The sequence below is a fragment of the Centropristis striata genome, chromosome 12 (genome assembly GCF_030273125.1).
Source record: "Centropristis striata isolate RG_2023a ecotype Rhode Island chromosome 12, C.striata_1.0, whole genome shotgun sequence".
Lineage (NCBI taxonomy): Eukaryota > Metazoa > Chordata > Actinopteri > Perciformes > Serranidae > Centropristis > Centropristis striata.
In genome coordinates, this window is record NC_081528.1 from 6,193,353 (window position 1) to 6,215,318 (window position 21,966).

General features: G+C 38.2%; 1 protein-coding gene across 2 annotated transcripts; it reads right to left on the reverse strand.

The window, feature by feature from the left end:
* Window positions 1–1,339: 1,339 nt before the first annotated feature.
* On the reverse strand, window positions 1,340–19,263 carry hspa9 (heat shock protein 9). 2 transcript variants are annotated; one of them, XM_059346064.1, is made up of 16 exons: window positions 18,963–19,263; window positions 17,038–17,099; window positions 15,918–16,005; window positions 13,686–13,867; window positions 12,695–12,819; window positions 12,537–12,610; window positions 11,899–12,005; window positions 11,375–11,537; window positions 11,194–11,286; window positions 9,896–10,105; window positions 7,821–8,048; window positions 7,487–7,709; window positions 5,538–5,632; window positions 5,307–5,399; window positions 4,264–4,404; window positions 1,340–2,597 (listed from the first exon to the last, which is right to left on the reverse strand). In XM_059346064.1, exons 1-16 carry the CDS (start codon window positions 19,041–19,043, stop codon window positions 2,511–2,513), a joined length of 2,052 nt encoding a protein of 683 aa, XP_059202047.1. In that variant the 5' UTR covers window positions 19,044–19,263; the 3' UTR covers window positions 1,340–2,510. The 2 variants fall into 2 exon arrangements, with proteins under 2 accessions (XP_059202047.1, XP_059202048.1); XM_059346065.1 differs by lacking the exons at window positions 15,918–16,005; window positions 17,038–17,099; window positions 18,963–19,263 and adding an exon at window positions 14,847–14,859.
* Between the last annotated feature and the right edge of the window lie 2,703 nt (window positions 19,264–21,966).

A 21,966-nucleotide genomic window follows, 5' to 3' on the forward strand; every position in this document is an offset into this window, starting at 1 on the left:
GGCTCAGAAAAATATGGGCTTCTAATCTTATACATATTGAACTAGTTTAAATTTTACAACCTCTCCTGTCCTCTCCCCTCTGCTCTGTGTAAACTAGATGACGCTCTCTGTTCAAGGCTAGAGCCGTCGAGCGCCATTATAAGTATGCCAAACCTATTATATGGGCGGCAGTGTGGGGAGAAGGATAAAGCCATGCAAGCCTGTTTTGGCTTCAAAACGGCGAATTTCGGTGAAAGGTGAGTGATTTTTTTTGTTTTTAATGGGGTGGAGGGTGTTTGCTTGTTTGTGTTTTTTTTTTCTTTTTTATGTGAAGCACTTTGTTACATTTCTCTTGTATGAAAGGTGCTATACAAATAAAGTCTGATTGATTGACAGTTAGCTCTGTAGTACAACAGTGTGTATGTGCCCCAGCAGGGGGTCATCCCTATGTTCCCCGTTTTTCCTAAAAAAGGGCCCTATGTTCCCCTGTAGCAAGACATACCAGGGAACATAAGACCCTTTTTCTGAAAAACAAAGACGACGGTAGACTCTCAGCATGGCCAGCAGGCCTACCGTCGAATGGACCACCTTAGCTCAAGCAGCCCAAAACTTAAATTTGCACAGCAGCTACTTCCTGGTTACTTTGCAGTTCATTTTTTTGCTTTTTAAATAGGGTTAGGCCTGTTTGCCATGGAATTTGGCAGTAATGTTGGAAAAAGTGACAGACCAGGGAACATAGGACCCTTTTTGGGAAAAGCGGGGAACATAGACACGCTCCCTGCAGCAGTATGCGTTCAGTTAGCAACATCTGTTTGTTTACAACAAGCACCGGACAAGCTGTGCTCAGTTAGCGATGCCGGTTTGTTTACAATCACCACATGTATGGTTAGTGATGGCGGCCGCAGTGAACAGTGATTAGATGACTGTCAGACCAAGTTGGAGACATTAGAAAAATATTCCGTCTTGCCAGGACAACCCGTTAATAGTGGTCCCGTGTCCAACAGTCCCACCAATTTTCCACCGAAGTGACCATACCTCTGGAGGCGGGAAATTGGTGGGATAATTTCATCCCAGCATCCGGCTTCTGGTGCATTCATAGTGTCTGTTTATGTGCCAGCCCTGTGATAGTCAGGAGACCTGTCCAGGGTCTGACCAATGTCAGCTGGTATCATGTAAACAAATATTATCAAACCAGTTTCACATTTCAGTGTTTTATTAAAAAGTACATTTATCGTGACCCTCAATTTTCACTCCAGTAATATAATCACACACCCAAGAAAAAAAAAAAAAAAAACTCCCCCCAATTGAATATTTCGACACACTGCCTCATGGCTCCCTTCATGTGCAGAGATCACCATCAGGCAGACATGTCTCAATCACATTACACAGAACAGTTTACATCAGAACGTCTTTCTTTAGGGGAATGAACAGCTGGTCTCAAGCTGAATGCTCAGTCCTTAACTGGTTTGTTGCATCCCAACTCATCTTATCCGTCTGAGATGAGAAGTAAACTAAGGCCTCATCCTCTATTGTGCAAATTCAACATCCAGATTCATCCATTTCTAGTTTAACTGGAGTCAGAAACCATTGACGTGCATCTTACAGTCAGAAGTTTAAGATGGAAGTTACAGAAGAGGATGCAGATGACTAAAGATGGGAGTTTATCACTGATAAAGGCCTTCACATTCTTTAAACTCAAACTTGAGAACAATAAACTGAAGCTTGACCCTCATTCTCACACTCAGACATTAGATTATTTAATATATTCTGTCCTTCAGCACAGAATAACTCCTTTCAATCCTGATGTCCCCTGGAAGAAAATATCAGGACATAAGAAATGGGAACGAAAAGATTCATTATTCTAGAGATCCATTTTTTTTTTCAGATATTATGAATAAAAGGGATTTAAAAGGAGAATTGCTTCACTAGTTTTAGAACTATTGAGTGAACTAGGATCAGCAGACAAGTACAGTTTCTGACAGAACAAGATTTTGTGCAGAAACTTCTCACATCCAAGTTGTTCGGAGCACAATATTAACTCCAGATAGCTCTATCTGATGTACAGCACTGTACAATATGACTTTATGCAGGGCGGGTACTGTCCCTAAACTCAGTGTACGAGCCTTTTGAGCTCAGCTTAACTGGTACAAACAACAGAAAGTGTAACAAGCTGAACTGCTTCAGATGATGGAACCAAAGAACATGAAATCTACATGATGTCTTGGACAAAAAAGGAACTTTTACTACCTCAGAATGTAAATTAACAGCATTGTAAAAATAAACACATGTTTTTGAGACAATTAAATTACAAAGACAGGATATCACAGGACATGGAGGAGCGTACATTGACATTTTATCTTTTCACTAGAGAATTTTACTGCCAAAACACAGTAGAATAATATATTATGGTTGAGAATGACTAAGATTCAGCTCGTCACTCAAGACTGCCACCCTCCCCATCCAGTCCGCCGCCGAGCCTGACAGTCCTTTGTTGTTGTCATGGAAACCCAGTAACATAAGTGCAAAAAGGTCTACTGCTGGCCTTCCTTCTTCTCGCCCTCTGATGAGCCTGAGCTTGAGCCCGAGCTGCTGCTGCCGCTGTCCCGCTCTGCTGCCATCTGCAGGAACAAGGAACACATGGAGGTCAGAAGCTGAAGCTGGTATCAGATCATGCTATATCATTTATTAAGACATTTGTCAGGAGCCCCTTTCACACAGTCGTCCCGCTATATTGCTGGAAAGATCTGTGCTGGCATTTTCGCCTTAGGGCGTTCATTTGTAATGTACAAATGAAGCCTTATTAACCATTTGCTTTACTTTCTGAGCCCACTAGATTGCACCCTTGTTTCATTGAAAAAGGCTCTAGCAATGATAATGTAGTGTGTTTTCAGTAGTGATGTGCCAATGAAGCCTCATGAAGCATTTGCTTTATTTTCTGAGCCCACTAGGAGCCCTTGGTTCATTGAAAAAGGCCTTTGGTAATGGTCAGCAATTGGGTTTTCCGCCCTTTGTTGATCAGAGAGCTCCATCTAGTGAAGTCAGAAAATGAAAAAAATGGTTCATGAGGCTTCATTGGCACATCACTATTTTCCAGCCCTTTGTTGAACAGAGAGCGCCATCCATTGGAGTCAGAAAATGGAAATCTAGAGTTCATAGTGATCCTCTGAAGGCGTGATATTCGTGCCCATTCATGGTGCAATCTGGCGTCGCAGAACAAGGTGGGAGGAGATGACAGTGACAGAGCAGCAGCAGCGCTGCACAGTAGCAAAGTGCTAATAGGCTGCACAGTTAGCTCTGTAGCAGTACAGTGTGTATGTGCTGCAGCAGTATGTGTTCAGTTAGCGACTTCCATTTGTTTACAACAAGCACTGAACACGCTGTGCACAGTTAGCAATGCCGGTTTGTTTACAAAAAGCGGCAGACACGGTGCAGTTAGCTACGGCGGCCACAGTTGTTGAGCATGTTGCTTGACAGTAGTGATGTGCCAATGAAGCCACATTAACCATTTGCTTTATTTTCTGACCCCACTAGATGGCGCTCTTGGCTTTAAAAAAAAAAAAAAAAAAAAAAGGCTCCAGCAATGGTAAATGAGTGTTTTCAGCCCTTTTGTTGAACAGAGAGCTCCATCTAGTGGAGTCAGAAAATAAAGAAAATGGTTCATAAGGCTTCGTTGTCACTTCACTACTTGACAGTGATTCGATGACTGTCGGACCAAGTGTTATATTCTACCTTTGCGGGATGATCCGTTCATAGTGGTCATGCTTCCAACAGTCCTTTGACTACCTCTAAAGGTGCAACTATCTAAAGGCACTATGAAAGGGCCTAGAAACAACTACGACATTTTGTACTTATCATAGGCACTAAAATATAGACCGAGGTTAATGGTTAATTGGTACATTTCCAATTTATTCGTTGTAATATTTGGTACTGTAACCCTGAGTTAAATCTTTTAGTCAGTGCAGAGCTGAACTGCTGGATGTTCAATGTCAACAGGCAACAAAACTCAAACTCACTTTGGGTCTTAGGAAATTGTGTTATTCATCAATTCTAAGTATCTAATAACAGTATCAGTGCATCCTGAGTTTAAAAGGAATAAGCCTTTTTATAGGAAATCCCCCATAATTTAGTACCACGTTATACAGTTCTTTCCACAGAGCTTCCTTCAGAATTGATTTAAAAAGTTACAGACCATAAAATCAAACCTAACTCTGAAGCTGGAATATTTTTGTTGCATTGTTCACTGTGTTATATATTTCTACAGTGTGAATGTGTGCATGTTCCTACCTTCTTGTAGGCCATTTCAAAGAGTTTAAGTGACGCCTGCTGCAGGTTGGTGGCTGCCTGTTTGATGTTGTCTCCCGTTTCTGACTCCTTGTTCGCCAGAAGATCTTTGACCTTTGTGATCTCCTCCTTCAGCTTGGTGCACTGCGAGTGGACGGATCAGAGAGGAAACAGGGTGAATAATGTGTAGACGACATGAGTAGGATCACAAACAAAAATAAATAATCATCTTTTTGGAACAAACGGGTAGTATAGCAGACAGTGAATCCTGCCAACAGGGCCACAGACATGTTACAAACTCTTTATCTTCAGTATGTGGATATCTCATGTATCTAAACAAATATCTGCAGTACAACTGGCAGGGTTCGGACACTTCAGTGGTCAAATTCAAGCACTTTTCAAGGTCCATTTTCAAGCTTTTCCAGTACCTTTCAACGGTTGTAAATGTCATGTTTTAGATGAGTACTTTGATACTAAAAGAGGTAATTTCACTTAACCATACCACCAGCAATGGTATTACACTTTTAACAACTAAAAGTAGTTTGCTAATCTCATAAAACATACTGGTATGGGAATCTAGGGGCTAGGAGCAAAAGGAAGCTCACAAAAATCATCAGCTGGTGGAACTAAACACGACCCAAACTAGGAGGAAAGACCCACAAATACTTCAGGAGCCCTCACATCCACTAGGAATTAGAAAAACTCCCTTCAGTAAGAAGATACAGGGTAGAGTAACAAGAAACATCTTAGAAACAAGAAGACGCAGGCGGAGCGGTCTTCATTTCAGATTATAGGCTATTCAGTTTATATATATTTTTCCATTGAAAATGTGGTTATCTATAGTCAGATTGTAAGAGAAATACAGTAAGAATTTCAAGCATTTACAAGCACTTAATCCAAAATCCAAGCACTTTTCAAACCTATAAATTCAACATTAAAATTTAAGCATTTTCAAGGATTTCAAGCACCCGTACAAACCCTGAGCTGGACATGAAAATGAACTAAATTATATCTGGGTTCTCTAAGAATAAAGAATAAAGTTTCACCTCATCAGCAGGAAGTTGGTCCTTGAACTCTTCCATCTTGGATTCTGTGTCGTGGATGATGCCCTCAGCCGTGTTGACGGCCTCCACGCGGTCCTGTGCACATTAAATCAGAGTTAAAGACGGCAGCATGCAGTGCACACACACTAAACGGATGACAATAAATATGTAGAACCCAACTGTGAATTAAAAGTTCGCCAAATGCATCTACTCATTCGTGTTTCCAGTCCTTACCTTTCTCCTCCTGTCCTCCTCTGCGTACTTCTCTGCGTTCTTGATCATGTTCTCGATGTCGTCTTTACTGAGACCTCCAGACGACTGGATCACGACTGAGGAGAGAGCAGAGAGACGCTCAGCACAAAGGTTACAGATTATAGAGCTCAGTCATGAAGCCGAGCTCTTCTAAATGCTCTTCTAAAACCAAGTTCATGAATAGACCTTTGCATTTAAGCCAAATAGTCAGTGTTTGTAAGGTTTGTAAGAAAATGTTTCCAGCATGCAGACTATTCCAAAAACATTACACACAGGAACTGGTCCTCGGTGCATTGAGGACATGCATAATAGAGGTCTGACTCAGCATATCAGCCCTACGATACGATTTTAATCATTTTGCCATACAATATTTTGCCATTTAACTGTTTAACTGAATTCTGTGTCCAGTCTATTCATCTCACTTTTTTATTTCTCCACAATGAGAGTCAAACCCACAGACTGACCAACAAAGGATTCAGTCAAACTGAACTGAACTGATATCAAACATGTATGGACAACAACAACTGCAGCATTTTATCAAACTGTCAAAAACTTTAAGCTTCATTGCTCTCAATTTTTTCAAATGAAACATAAAAGCCGAACTTTGCAGCGTTATTTTGACAACTTAACACGATCTCATGATGCAATTTATTTGATTCGAAGCCTGCTTAGGGACCCCAGTAAGCACAAATATTCAAATATTGATTTATATACGAGAAAAACTGCGGGCTTTGCCTTAAAATGCATGTCATCAGTAGCCATGTATGTAAAGGGGAGACTTGTGGGAACCCAGGAAGCATATTTTCACTGAGATAACATGATGTCAAGTAACCGCTTTGAAAATCACCATGAACACATAAAAAAATAGCCTTAGCAGCGTTACTTCAACAACTTCCCGACATGAAATCCTGATGCAGATGGTACCCATTCCTTAGATCTTCTAGTTTCATAAGATACCGATATCTCCAGTATATTCCTAAGAGTGAACCCACTACAGCCTGAGAAAAAATGCAAACGCTAAATGGGTGATTCTCATGAACATGGTACAGCTCATAGCAAAAATCCAAGAGCATTGAATATATATTTTCTTTGACCCTTTATAACATATACAATCTAAAGTCACTGTATAATATACATTTTTAATCTATTTTAAATATTTTAAGGTATTTTCTGACATTTTTAGAGACACTGAGCAAAATCCATTACCGCAACACATTTTTAAATAAAAAAACCCGAAAGGTTTTTTTTTCTTTTCTTTGGCAAGCACTTAAATATGCTCAAGGGTAGCTGGTATCACCAAAATGTATTTAATTAAAATATACACATTTTAATTCAAACAATTCTATCATTACCGTAACATTTAACCATTTTTTATCATCAAGTTTCATTCAGATTTTGTTCTTTATACATTGTTAAAAAACATTATATTTGAATATATTCTGTTAAATTGTAAAAAAATTTTAAACAAATGTATATTTATTTTTTCAATTAAGTTTATTAAATTTTTATTGTATATAAGTGTGAGGAAACCATGACATTTTTATCTGGACGCATTACGGTGAATGAATTTGTGAATCAAAAATATGTTTAAAAATATAGAAAATATTATTTTAACACAAAACAATGAACTGTGCCTCATTATGGCTATATTGTTCATTCATATAAAAGTGAAATATATTTAGTTTAATAAAGTATGTCCTTATAATCTCCACACACATAGCTTAGACTGGCTTCATGAGAATCACCCAAATATCGATACTTGGCGGCCATTAATCGATATAAAATCGCCACGCAAAATATCTGTATATGTGTCACTACTGTATCGATTTTTTCCCCTCACCTCTAATGCATCAACACGAGCATTGAGTATTCATTCATTCACACTGAGAACTACGTTCAGCAGTCGTGAACTTGTCAAAGCATCATCTTACTCTGCTGTTCCCGGCCTGTCCCCTTGTCCTTGGCGGAGACGTGGACGATGCCGTTGGCGTCGATGTCGAAGGTGACCTCCACCTGAGGAACGCCGCGGGGGGCGGGGGGGATTCCCACCAGGGTGAACTGACCCAGCACCTTGTTGTCTGCTGCCATCTCTCGCTCTCCCTGACACACCTTGATCTCCACCTGAGTCTGACCGTCGGCTGCTGTGGAGAACACCTGGAGGAGCGCAGAGAGAGGACATGTTTATGTGGACAACGAGAGAGGCTGGAGGTCAATAAGCAGCCGGTATTCTTCAGGCGTCACTCCGTGCTCCGTGGGCTTCAGTACCTGGCTCTTCTTGGTGGGGATGGTGGTGTTCCTGTTGATGAGTTTGGTGAAGACTCCGCCCAAGGTCTCGATACCGAGAGACAGAGGCGTCACATCCAGCAGCAGCACATCAGTGACATCACCGGCCAGGACGCCGCCCTGGATGGCTGCTCCTATGGCAACCGCCTCATCGGGGTTGACGGACTTGCTGGGAGCGCGGCCGAACAGGTCCTGGACAGTTTGCTGGACCTGTAGAGAAAAACACTCACTGTTAACACTTTGGTAGTTGTAGGTAAACCTGAACAGCAGTCGTGATACTTTGTATATCAATTATCAATTGATTACTCATCATCAATTCAAATTGTATGCACAATTTTACTACTTAGTGCATAAAATGGGCTCCTAAAAAACAAACTATAAAAAAACAAACATACATTTTGATATTCTACTTTCATTGTACAATGTTTTTTCAAACAAACAAGATTTTTGAGTATTTTAACCCTTTATATGCCAGGTTTCTGTCATGTTGCCACCAGTTTTTAAGACCTGGCAGCAATCTCAGCTGTGTAAATAACTTTTTTTGTTCTGAGTTTGTCATGTCTCTCTAGATGGCTGCATCTTTGATGTGATTCAAGATGACATATTTTATTGATTTATTTGAAGCAGTACATGCTTGTGTGTATGGATTGTTTGTATAAATCGCATGTTTTTTCTCTACATGCTAAATATGGTCAAAATGATGCAATCTGGTGGAAAGTATTAAAAATGATCAATTCCGAGGCCGAAGCCCAGATTGACACAAACATTTAATAAAATGCATGTATTATGCTTTAACGTAAATGAGATTTAAAAAATGCATTTTGAATGGGTTTCAACGGCTAAACCTTAAGAGTGGAACTATTTTTGTACACAGTATATTTAAGCCTTAATGCAGGAGCTGAGCTTGAAACAAGATTTAAAAAAAATACACAATCTTGCCAAAATTCATGCCATATGTATGAACACAGCCAAAACTATTAACAAATGATGAAAGGTGAGGGTTAAATAAGTTTCCAAAACACCCTGCAGAAAGTAGGCAAATAAGTTAAATTTCCAATTTGTTTTCATTATTACACATGTTCTTATAGGCACATGATGGGAAAGAAAATCCAAATGTCATGTGACTGAAAACAAGACTGTCATAATTACTAGTCACTGCTCTTATGCAACTTTAAGTGTTGCCCAAACCTTCCACAAAAATAAAATCTACATGAATTGTAATACCACTTTTGGCCAGCAGATGTCTACATAAAACATCTGTATGTTTACAACACAGACTGGATGATCTCTACAATAACTCTTCAAATGGAAATTATAGGTGCATCTCAATAATTACAATATCTTATAAGAGTTTATGTCAGTAATTCAATTCAAAAAGTGGAAATAACACATTTTATAAATCCATTACACACAGGATGAAACATTTCATGTTCTAATTAATTTAATTTCTTCTAATTATAGTGATTGTGGCTTACATTTAATGAAGACCTAAAATTCAGTGTCTCAAAATAATTGATTACAAAAGACCAATTTTTAAAAGTATGTAATATGGAAATTTTGGCCTGAAAGTCTGTCCATCTATATGATTCAATACTTGGTTGGGGCTATTAGGCTTGGACTAGAAATGGACTTTTCCATCATATTCTAATGTATTAAGATGCACCTGTAAAGTGTTGCCCAAACCTTCCACAAAAATAAAATCCACATGAATTGTAATGCCACTTTTGGCCAGCAGATGTCAGTCTTTACAGCACAGGCTGGATGATCTCTACAATAACTCTACAAATGGAAATTAACTGGATTTTCAAGGCAAATTTAAGGTGTGATGACGCTTAATTATTGCCAGGAAATCCTGTGATCACGCTTCCCCGTTTTAGATTTTGTGTTCAGTTTGTTGTCTGTATAATTCCACCATCAGCAACATAAAAAGGACAACAGTGGAAACATCATTCCTAACATTTTGTAGCTTCATGTTAGTCAACGTACTTCTTCTCATACTGTTGAATAAAGCAGGCTGAAAGCCTTTAGTGAGGCTCAGGGTTCAGACGGTTTGTTACCTTGGGCATACGGCTCATTCCTCCGACCAGCAGCACCTCTCCGATGTCTCCCTTGGACACCTCGGCGTCCTGCATGGCCTTCTGACACGGAGCCACGGTGCGACGGATCAGGTCGGCCACGATGCCTTCGAACTGAGAGCGGGTCAGCTTCATGTTGAGATGTTTGGGACCAGAGGCGTCCATGGTCAGGTACGGGAGGTTGATGTCAGTCTGGAAGAGAAGATGAACATGAGACAGGGTTCGTACACTTTATCAGTGGTCAAATTCAAGCATTTTTCAAGGAATTTAAAGGTCCAGTTTCAAACTTTTCCAGTATCTTACACCTGTTGTAAATTGCATGTTTTAGATGAGTATTTACGTACTAAAGGGGGAGATTTCACTGAACCATACCAACAGTGATGGTGTTACACTTTTAGGAGGAACGGTCTTCATTCCAGATAGGCTACTCATTATTTTTTGCATTGAACATGTGATTATCTATAGTCTATAGATGGATATAGTCAGATTGCAAGAGAAATACAGTAAAAATTTCAAGCATTTACAAGCACTTTATCCAAAATCCAAGCACTTTTTAAACCTTGAAAATACATTTAAATTCAAGCATTTAAGGATTTCAAGCACCCGTATGAACCCTGATGAGAGAACATTCAGTTTGACCAAACTAAAATGTCTGAGACCATGTATGTAGGCCTGTCACGACAACAATTTTTTTAGGACAATATATTTTTCGCAGAGTCCATAACAATAAACGATCACATTGTTGATATCGTTTTAGAACGATTTTATGCCACTGACATAATGATATTGGAGCATAATAATCCAACATCCTTTTCAACAGCAATTCATTTTGAAATCTCAAGAATATTAAACATTGGAATTGAATTGTGGAAAAGAAATATCAAAATATCCTGGAGAAATAAAACATAAATAAATAAATAAACTACAATCAAAACAAATACAATACTCTTAGGCCCTGTTAACAAAAAAAATGAGCATTTTCAAGGATTTCAAGCACCCGTACGAACCCTGTGTAACACCGAGCCCACACACAGAGAGACAGAGAGACAGAGAGACAGAGAGACAGAGAGACAGAGAGACAGAGAGACAGAGAGACACAGACACAGAGAGACACACACAGACACACACAGACACACACAGACACACACAGACACACACAGACACACACAGACACACACAGACACACACAGACACACACAGACACACACACACACACACACACACACACACGACTGACTGAGAGCTGGACGGTTGAGGGAAGTGACAGTGACTTTGCGTACCTGCAGTGAAGAGGACAGCTCACACTTTGCCTTCTCAGCAGCCTCTCTGACTCTCTGCAGAGCCATGTTGTCTTTGGTCAGATCCACGCCGGACTGAAGAGGAGACATAAACACACGTTAAATCCTGAGAATGAACCCTGAACTAAAAAGATTAGAGGATCCTCTGTCATCTACTGTTCACCTCTCTCTTGAACTCCTTGACAATGTGCTGCAGGAGGTGATGATCGAAGTCCTCTCCCCCCAGGAAGGTGTCCCCGTTGGTGGACTTCACCTCAAAAACTCCCTTCTGGATCTCCAGGACTGAGATATCAAACGTACCTCCACCCAGATCGTACACAGCAATACTGAAACAGACAGTTTAACCTTTAATAGAGCACTCTTTGATTTACTTGCAAATTCCAAATTTCAACCCTAGCGAATAGAGGATGGGGGTAATATTTCGACAAAAAAGTTTGCCAGATTAAAGTGGCGTATCTATGAGAAAAAAATGCAGATTTATGAGATTTCAAGTGGGGAAAATAGTTTTTTCCCCACTTTAAATCTCTTAAATCTGCGACTTATTTTCTGGTAGATTTGCCACTTTAATCTAGTAAATTTGGAACTTTTTTCTCTAAATATTGAATACTGAATTACACATCAGGGACTTTCAGCTTTTCCCCTTTGCATAAACATTTATAATCCCATTTCTGGTGCTTCTCCACTCACATTTTATCCTGGGTTTTGTCCAGGCCGTAGGCCAGGGCAGCAGCTGTTGGCTCGTTGATCACACGCAGGACGTTCAGACCAGAGATCTGACCGGCGTCTTTGGTAGCCTAAAGAACAAGAACAACATTTAGGGATGTTGTGAGGTGCCGGACGGACAATATTTTGTACAAACTTATAGAAAAGGTACAGGAAAAACAAAGCAACGATCTAAGTTGATCTAAGCATACAAAGATTTAGAATATTTAAAAAAAACTGCTGGTTTGTAAGTCTGATTTAAGTATATATTTATCTATTCAAAAGTAACTGAAGTGCTGAAATACGTGATGGAATATGAAACAGATTTTTTCCCTAAAACCGTTTACAGTTAACATATTATTGCTGCTGCAACAACTTACAAAAAAAAACACTAAAACTGGACAATTTCATCTCCACGTCACGATTTTCAAAAAAATACTAAACTAAAACTGGCAAACCCACTCTAAAAACTCATTAAAACTAACTGAATTTGAAAACAAAAATTCACAACAAATTATAACTAAAACTAAAAGAAAAATCCAAAACTATTATAACCTTGCAAGGGAATTCACTGTTCCAATGAGGGTCCTCACAAAGATAGAAGTACAAGAATGTGTGTGTACCTGTCTCTGAGAGTCGTTGAAGTAGGCCGGTACAGTGACCACGGCGTTCTTCACTTTGGTTCCCAGATAATTCTCTGCAACACAAACACCAAGTTACTACCTGAACTGAATGTTAAAGGAACGTCAACAATAATAATCCAGAGCAGATTCACTCATACCTGCCGTCTCCTTCATCTTCATCAGGACGAAGGCTCCGGCCTGGCTGGGGGAGTACATCTTCCCATGAGCCTCGACCCAAGCGTCCCCGTTAGACGCACGCACGATCTTGAAGGGGACATTCTTCCTGTTAACAAAAAAACGAGCAGATTCCTGAACTCAACTCACTAAAATAACGACATTTGTTCAGTCAAGTCTTAAACGTTAACTGAATGTTTTGTTAGTTATCGGGGTACAGGTTTGTAACATTGTATTTTATTGTGGAGACAAATTACTGAAGTGTTTTTTCCACTACTAACTATTAAACTTTTATTATTCGGAACTGTACTTTTTGCCTTTTTTCACTTGTAGGAATATACTGGTACCATACGAAACAACAAGATCTAAGGACTCTGTAGGCACCATGTCAGGAAGTTGCAAAGTTAGGCTATTTTTTCATGTTTCATGGTGATTTTCAAAGCTCTGATGTCATGCTATCTTAATGAAAAGGGTCCTCTTGGTTCCCACAAGTCTCCTTTACATGCATACTCTATGCTGCTAACATGAAATTTAAGGCAAAAACCACATTGTTTTTCTCATGTTTGTACAAATTTGCCATTTCCGCCTACTGTATTTGAATATTTGTGCCCTAAACAGGCTTTGAATGACAAAAATCGGGTATCAGTGAAAAGCTGAGACTCTTGTGGATTCAATGAGTCCAGTTTTCCTTATGTGGGATGATGTTAGTCATCAGTCGTAGCCAGGTCATTACAGTGAGAGCATTTCTTGAGTCACAACCTCAGTGTATAAAATGAGCTGCTGTGACCTCCAGGATAATCACAGCCTCATGAAACTTTACAACCACAAACTAGAGACCTAAACTCCAAATGACGGAAATCCGTCGTAGTGACGGAGAACTTTAATCCATGGAATTGTAAATGGTTAACATTAGTTTTTAAATGAGAACATTGAATTGTGTGGAGTGTTTTAAATAAAGGCCAAACAAGCGCTCACATGTCTTTCTGGACCTCTGGGTCGTCAAAGCGACGTCCAATCAGCCTCTTGGTGGCGAACAGCGTGTTCTGAGGGTTGGTGACAGCCTGGCGTTTGGCGGGCATGCCCACCAGACGCTCGCCGTCTGCGGTGAAAGCGATGACTGAAGGAGTCGTCCTGGCTCCCTCTGCGTTCTCCAACACCTGAGAGACAAACACACGTTCATCAGCTGCTTCATCGAACTGCCGACTGCTCATCCACCTCTAGTGACGGACTTTAACCGCCACGTTCACTCAAAGTTGTCGGTCAAACTATTAATGCGTGCTTCACGCTACACCAGGGGTCTCAAACTCAAATTAGCTGAGGGCCGCTGGAGGCAGTATCAAAATGACCCAAATAAAGACACAGAATGACCAAAAAAAAAAAGACACAGAATTACCAAAAAGGTATAAAATGATTACAAAAAGACAAAATTATTACAAAGACGCAATTACAAAAAGACACAAACTTACCACAAAAAAAAAAAAGACAGAATTACCGGAAAAAGACCCAAAATTACCAAAAAAGACAGAATTATTTAAAAAAAAGACAGTTATTAAAAAGACAACATTTTAAAAAGACACAAATTTACCCAAAAAATATTGAAAGGGACCTTCCACACAACACGGTAAAGTGCCATTCATATTAAACTTTCATATCAAGGTGGGGGCCACAAAATATCGTCACGAGGGCCGCAATTGGCCCGCGGACCGCGAGTTTGAGACCCATGCGCTACACCTTTAAAGTCTTTAGAACACTGTACTTTTTACCCAACATGACAGACCAGCAACAGGAAGTTACACATAGGGCTGGGCGACATGGACCAAAAGTCATATCCAGATATATTTAGGGTGAATATTGATATACGATATATATCCTGATATTTTTATCGCGAGACTCGTGGTTTAAACGATGTCCCAACTTTTTTTGTACATCTGAAGGCCGGAGCGTCTGAACCTCACTGAAGTCACATGAACAAGGTCAACCCAATTATATTTCAATCTAATTTAGAGAGGACAGCCACTTCTGCTGGAACACACTGAGCCCTTTTAACACGCCGTTTAAATTTAACAATTATGGAGGACCAAAAGACTCACGTTACTTCATGTTCCATCTACATGTGAAGTGTTTGTTCATCCTCACCTTGGCCTGTTTCCCCTCCTTTCACCTGGTAGGGGTTTTCTGCCATTTTTGTTAACCCGTTTTCTCCTGTTTTTTGCTTATTTAGGGAGCTTCGCATCGTCCGTTTTGTTTGGAAGGTTTTGCTGAATCTTATTTAGTGTACTCTTAACTTTAACACCTATCTGCTGTACTCTACTGCCCTTACTTTTTAACTACTTTTTTAATTGTTTGACTTGTGCTTTTTATTATTTTATCTTTTTTCTTATCCTGCTGTATCTTAATTGTATTTTTATTTCTATTTCCCTGTTTTAATTGACTGTTTTCAATTGTGTCTTGCTGTTTTTAATGTGTATGTAAAGCACTTTGAATTACCTTGTGTTGAATTGTGCTATACAAATAAACTTGCCTTGCCTTTCCAAATAGTGATTGACTTTTGTTTCTTATTTGGGCCTTCGAGACCCTGAAGATTTAGCTGCTTCCTTTTTCTGTGCTACTCAGTCGGTTTTATCTCTGTTTATTCCTTTTGCCTGTAAATAAATATTACAATTGTTCAACTTGGATGTTGTTAACATATTATGTTTTCCAAATATGTTATTTCCTGTGACCCCGAGACCTCAAAATAAGGCCATAACACAGCCACTTCTGCTGGGATACACTGAGCCCCTTTAACATGCTTTATAATTTAACAAATACGGAGGACCAAAAAACTCACTTTACTTCATGTTCTATCCAAGGTTATTATAGTTTACGAAAACTAACGAAATAACGAAAACTAGAATTGAAAAAACATTTTCGTTAACTGAAATAAAAATAAAAACTAGAGTTTTTAAAAAAACGATAACTAACTGAAACTGTATTGTGTGGTTACAAAACTAACTAAAACTAACTAAAATTATAGTGAAAATGTCCTTAGTTTTCGTTTCTGTCAACTTTTTTCATTCATAATTCAGTGTTTCTATTTGAACATGCAACTAAAACTAACTGAATTTGAAAACAAAAATTCACAACGAAATTAAAACTAAAACTAATGAAAAATCCAAAACCATTATAACCTTGGTTCTATCTACAAGTGAAGAGTTTGTTCATCCTCACCTTGGCCTGTTTCCCCTCCATGACTGCGACACACGAGTTGGTGGTTCCCAGGTCGATGCCAATGACGGCGCCCTTGATGGCCTCTGACCTACAACACAGCCAACATATACGAAGATGTTAGAATTAATACTACAGATGTATCATACAAGTTTTACTGGAAAATTCTAACAGTCAAGAGTTATGTTTACTTCTAGGACATTTTTATATATCGTGTTTATGTCTTCAAATCCTCTTTTGCACTTGAATAACTGCGGACATACAGAATATGATAAACTATACTTCACCATAACTCACCAGTCACAAATGTGCCACATTCATACTGATGAACAGGTGCATCTCAATAAATTAGAATATGGTGGAAAAGTCAATTTCCAGTAGTTCAAGTCAAATAGCCTCAACCAAGTATTGAGTCATATAGATGGACATACTCTTCAGAGGCCAACATTTCCATATTAAACATACTTTTTAAAGTTGGTCTTTTGTAATATTCCAATTTTTTGAGACACTGAACTTTAGATCTTCATTATATTATAATTAGTAATTAAATAAATTAAGACATGAAATGTTTCACTCTGTGTGTAATGGATCTACAGTCATGGGAAAAAAATGTAGACCCTTGTTTTCTTCAATTTCTTGTTCATTTTAATGCCTGGTACAACTAAAGGTACATTTGTTTGGACAAATATAATTATAACAACAAAAATAGCTCATAATAGTTTAATTTAAGAGCTGATATCTAGACTTTTTCCATGGTTTTCTTGATAATAATCAAAATCATCATTTTAAAAAAACATGGAAAATGTCATATTAGCTCTTAAATTAAACTCTTATGAGCCATTTTTCTTGTTATCATTATATTTGTCCAAACAATTGTACCTTTAGTTTTACCAGGCATTAAAATGAACAAGAAAGTGAAGAAAACAAGTGTGGTCTAACATTTTTTCCATGACTGTATATAATGTGTTATTTCCACTTTTTGACTTGAATTACTGACATAAATAAACTTTTCTATATTTTAATTTATTGAGATGCACCTGTATATAAACTACTTTTTGACTGCATTACAAATATCCATGTTCCAACAGCGTTTTTACATCTTAGGTTTTGTGCCGACACTTACGCATAGTCCCTCCTGGACAGAGCTCTGAGAGCATCTGGTTGGAAGCCGCCACTCCAGGATGCCTGTGGATATAAAAAAAAATTATAAAACAGTTGTACACAAATGTTTTTTAGCAATGATGACTAGGCATCATAATTTATCATTTATGACTGTTCTCAGGGTCTCTGCACGTTTCAAAAAGACAAATTTAAGACAATAATAAAATTTAAGACCCATTTCACATCTTCACACATTGTACCTTTTACTCAACTACATTTAGCTGACAGCTTTAATTACTTGACAGGTTGAGATTTAACATTTAAAAAACATGATTTAAAGTCATTTGCCTTTCTTCTTTTTTTTTTTTAAATAACCTCAGTACAGTATATTTAGTTAAAATGAGTCCCATCTTTAAAAATAAAACACTGCTTACAAAAATGCATCAAGATATATTTAGAATATATAAAACAATCCTACATTACGAGTACTTTTACTTTTGATACTGATACTTTTGTACTTATACTTCAGCCAGTTTTGAATGCAGGACTTTAACTTGCATTGGAGTAAATTCACAGTGTGGTAATAGTACATTTACTTAAGTAAATGATGTGAATACTTCTTCCACCACTGTTGAGTGAAAGTGGAGGAGAAAAAAAGCAAATAACAGACAAACTATGAGCCCACACACCACAAAATACATCTTTACTGTAAGATAGCTGGCAAACTGGCAGAAGATTAGCTCACAACCGAGGTTATAATAGTTTTGGATTTTACATTAGTTTTAGTTTTAATTTCGTTTTGAATTTTTGTTTTCAAATTCAGTTAGTTTTAGTTAGTTTTTAGAGTGAGTTTTCTAGTTTTAGTTTATTTTTTATTTTTTGAAAATGCTTAGTTTTAGTTTAGTTTTTATTAGTTTTAGTGTTAGTTTTAGTTTTTTTGTAATGGGCGTGTGTGTTGGGTGCCAAATTCAAAGAGGTCATAATAAATTTTGCCTTTATTTCCTTTGGTTTATCATCTCAGCCCCAATAAGGTTATTAACTGTTTTGAATTTTGGTTGGAGTGTAGACATCCCAGTCTCAGTAAACATATTCACCATGTGTTGCATGTTCAAATAAATACACTGAATTATGAATGAAAAAAGTGGACAAAAACGAAAACTAAGGACATTTCTACTATAATTATAGTTAGTTTTAGTTAGTTTTGTAACCACGCAATACAGTTTCAGTTAGTTATCGTTTTTTTAAAAACTCTAGTTTTTATTTTTATTTCAGTTAACGAAAATGTTTTTTCAATTCTAGTTTTCGTTATTTCGTTAGTTTTCGTTATCTATAATAACCTTGCTCACAACATCCTAAATTAATATTAAGAAGCAGTACAACAAATACTAGAGAGGATCAATTAGTACTGAATGTGTCAATTACACTCAGGAACAACATGTGAGAGATGTTGCAGCATGCTGGGGGTGGGGACACCTCACTGAAGGTCACTGGGAGCCAGTGAGCCCCTTTCTTACCACACACACACGTCATTTTCATTCACACATGCGCACTTTAAACCAAATATATTAAACAGTTATCATGACAATGTCTGCAGCATGTAGTTTAACCGGCTGTGTGACAGGTAAGACGTCTAAAGTTGGCTGTTAGCATGTTAGCATGTTAGCCACAAACACCTGGTATTATATCACCTGGGCACTATGATAAAGTGAACTCACGCATTATAAGCAGCAGTGGTGACGTTATTTAACGAGTCACCACTTAACATAAGTGTTAATGATACCTGCTGAACTACACAGGCCGCTTTTAGGGAGCTAACAGCTGACAGTCACGATTAAGTAAGCTGGCCTCATGCTAATGCTAAGCTAACCGGCTGGTTGTCAAAGCCTTCAACTGTGGTGAGTAGTAACATCTAAATAAATATAACATATGAGTTAGTTTGTAGCTCACCTTCTTCACCAAAGAGGACACATTTCTCGTGCAGCTCCCTGTCCGGAGAGTCCTTGAAACGCTTTTGGCCACACTCAACATTTTTTGACAACTCGGTTAACAAGCTAAAGCTCTAAAATTTGTTATGAAAAAACGTCTAAAAGTCAAAATAGACTCTTTTTTTAAGCAGCGGGGAACTGTGAGAAGATGTAGAGTCTCCGGGTGTGTGTCCAGGGAAAGGGTGAGACCTCAGGTCCGGGTGAAGTGCTCGTCTTTTGGGCTGCAAAGAAAACTGCGACGCTTCTTCTAGAATTATCCAACACATGCTGCAGGTTGCACCATGCACCGCTGAAGGACCCCGCGTTGGGTTGGCCATCCACCGCCTGAACACTTCTCAACACTTATATAAAACATTAAAAGAGCTGCTTGGGGAATAAACACACACATTCAATGTATTATATGATGTGCATACGATATGGAGAATATCTGAGTTATACGCTAAACACATTTTTGGTGTTTTTATTTTTTTGGCACGCGAACTGAATCGGGCAGCTACACTTGGTGGGCATGTGAAGGTCATGATGTAACGACGGGGACGCGCAGCTGTGTCACGTGTGTAACATGCACACATGCATAGTTACATCAGGGATGCTAGTTTTTTTTTTACAACTATTTAAGAAATACATAGACTTAAACTGCTCTTTCTGTGAAGGACACCCTGAAGATGTTTCTCATTTATTTTGGTCTTGCCCTTTCTCAACTAAATTATGGGAAGATATTTGTAACCTGATTTCTTTTTCGATTGAACCTCATTTGTCCCTGTGCATTGAACATATACATATACATAGTTTGGTTTCACTGACTTTCCTTTTGCAAATGAAAAACAATACTATATCATCAATCTCATGATACAGTTAGCCAAATGGCATATCCATAAATGTCGTTACGTTAATCAAAAATCTCTCTTTCTTGCCTTTGAAAATTAAACCAAACAATATATTAAGTCTATTAAGAAATCTACCAACATGAAAGCTATAAAAACTTTGAATTTATGTACACTTTACAATGTTTTTGTATGAAAGCTTGCCTCTGTATTGTTGAAACCCCTGACGGCGTTTTGTTGGTGTATTGTATTGTATTGCACAATGTTGCTTTAATGAAGTTTCTCAAAAAAAAAAAAAAATCAGGGATGCTGAATGAACTTACTGCTGATTATAAAATACTGATACTATTATGAATACAGAAGCTTATGTGCTTACATGTATGTCTCCAGTGGTGGAAAGTAACTGGGTACAATTACTCAAGTGCTGTACTTAAGTACAATTTTGAGGTACTTGTTCTTTACTTGAGTATTTCCATTTTATGTAACTTTCTACTTCTACTTTACTACATTTAAGGGCAAGTATTGTACTTTTTATTCCACTACATTTAGCTGACAGCTTTAGGTCATTTTCAGGCTGAGATTTAACATAAAATACATGATCAATTTCAAGCGATTAGACTTTTTAAAAATTAAATCTTATAACAGTATATTAAGTAATTAAATGAGCCCTGTCCTTACTGCTTACATAAATACAATTTTCAATTCAATTCATTCATTCAATACAAATAATGTAAAATATATTTAGAATATATAAATCAATCTGGGTGTGTTCATGCTGCATAACGAGTACTTTTACTTTTGATACTTTGAGTACATTTTGATGCTGATACTTTTGTTCTTTTACTTCAGTAAGTTTTGAATGCAGGACTTTTACTTGTAGTGGAGTCATTTCACAGTGTGGTATTAGTACTTTTACTGAAGTAAGAGATCTGAATACTTCCATCACTGGATGCCTCTAGTGTCAAATACAGAATTCCTGGGAATTTTTGTTGATGAGAGTCTGAGTTTCAGAGAAAAAAACTGACTGGGTCAGCAGAAAAATCAATAAATCTATCAGTATAATAAGTAGGGTTAGTTCTCTTGTTACCACACCCTGTTTCCTAATTAATTCTTTATTGCAGCTTAATTTATCCTTAGCTTTCTTATTTTAATATAGCTTTGGCGAGTACTTATCCTACTGCTCTCCAATAAAATAAAATATTTATATAATAATAAATATAATATAATAAAATATTGCTCCGTCTGCTCCTCTCTTTCAGAAAATCCAGGTTCTTCATTACATTACATGTCATTTAGCAGACGCTTTTGTCCAAAGCGACTTACAATAAGTGCATTCAACCTGATGGTACTAGACATAGACCACAGGAATCAAGTAAGTACATAACTTTAAGAGCTAACTGTCATTGCTACAGGAGTGCTATATGTTAAAGAAGAAAAGAATAGAAGAAGAGAAAAGAAGAAGAGCATTTTTGTATTCTTTTATTTTTCTTTTTTTAAATATATATCTGTTAGGTGACCATGACTTAACCGAGGTATTGTTGGAAGAGATAGGTCTTCAGCCTGCGGCGGAAGATGTACAGGCTGTCTGAGGTCCTGATGTCTGTTGGGAGCTCGTTCCACCATTTGGGAGCCAAGACAGAGAAAAGTCTGGAAGTGGTTTTGAGGCGAGTTGACCCACGCAGGGTGGGAGTCGCCAGCTGTTTGGCTGATGCAGAGCGGAGAGGACGAGCAGGGGTGTAGAGTTTGACAAGGTCCTGGATGTAAGTAGGACCTGAACCGTTAGCAGCAGAGTACGCCAGAGCTAGAGTCCTGAAGCGTATCCAGCCTGGTAACCAGTGGAGGGAGGGAGGAGGGGTGTTGTGTGTGTCATCTATTCATGACATCAATATTTTTCAGATATGTGTTTTGGTTTATAAGATACATCTACGTCAGGGATGGGCAACTTAAATGCTGGAGGGGGGCCACAGTTTTCATGGACACTACCACAGGGCCACATATAGGACCGTGCATTTAACCAAATATGATGAAACTGCATATTTAAAATTGCAGTTTCATCATATCTGGTTAAGTGCACGGTCCTATATGTGGCCCTTTTGATAGTGTCCATGAAAACTGTGGCCCCCCTCCAGCATTTAAGTATAG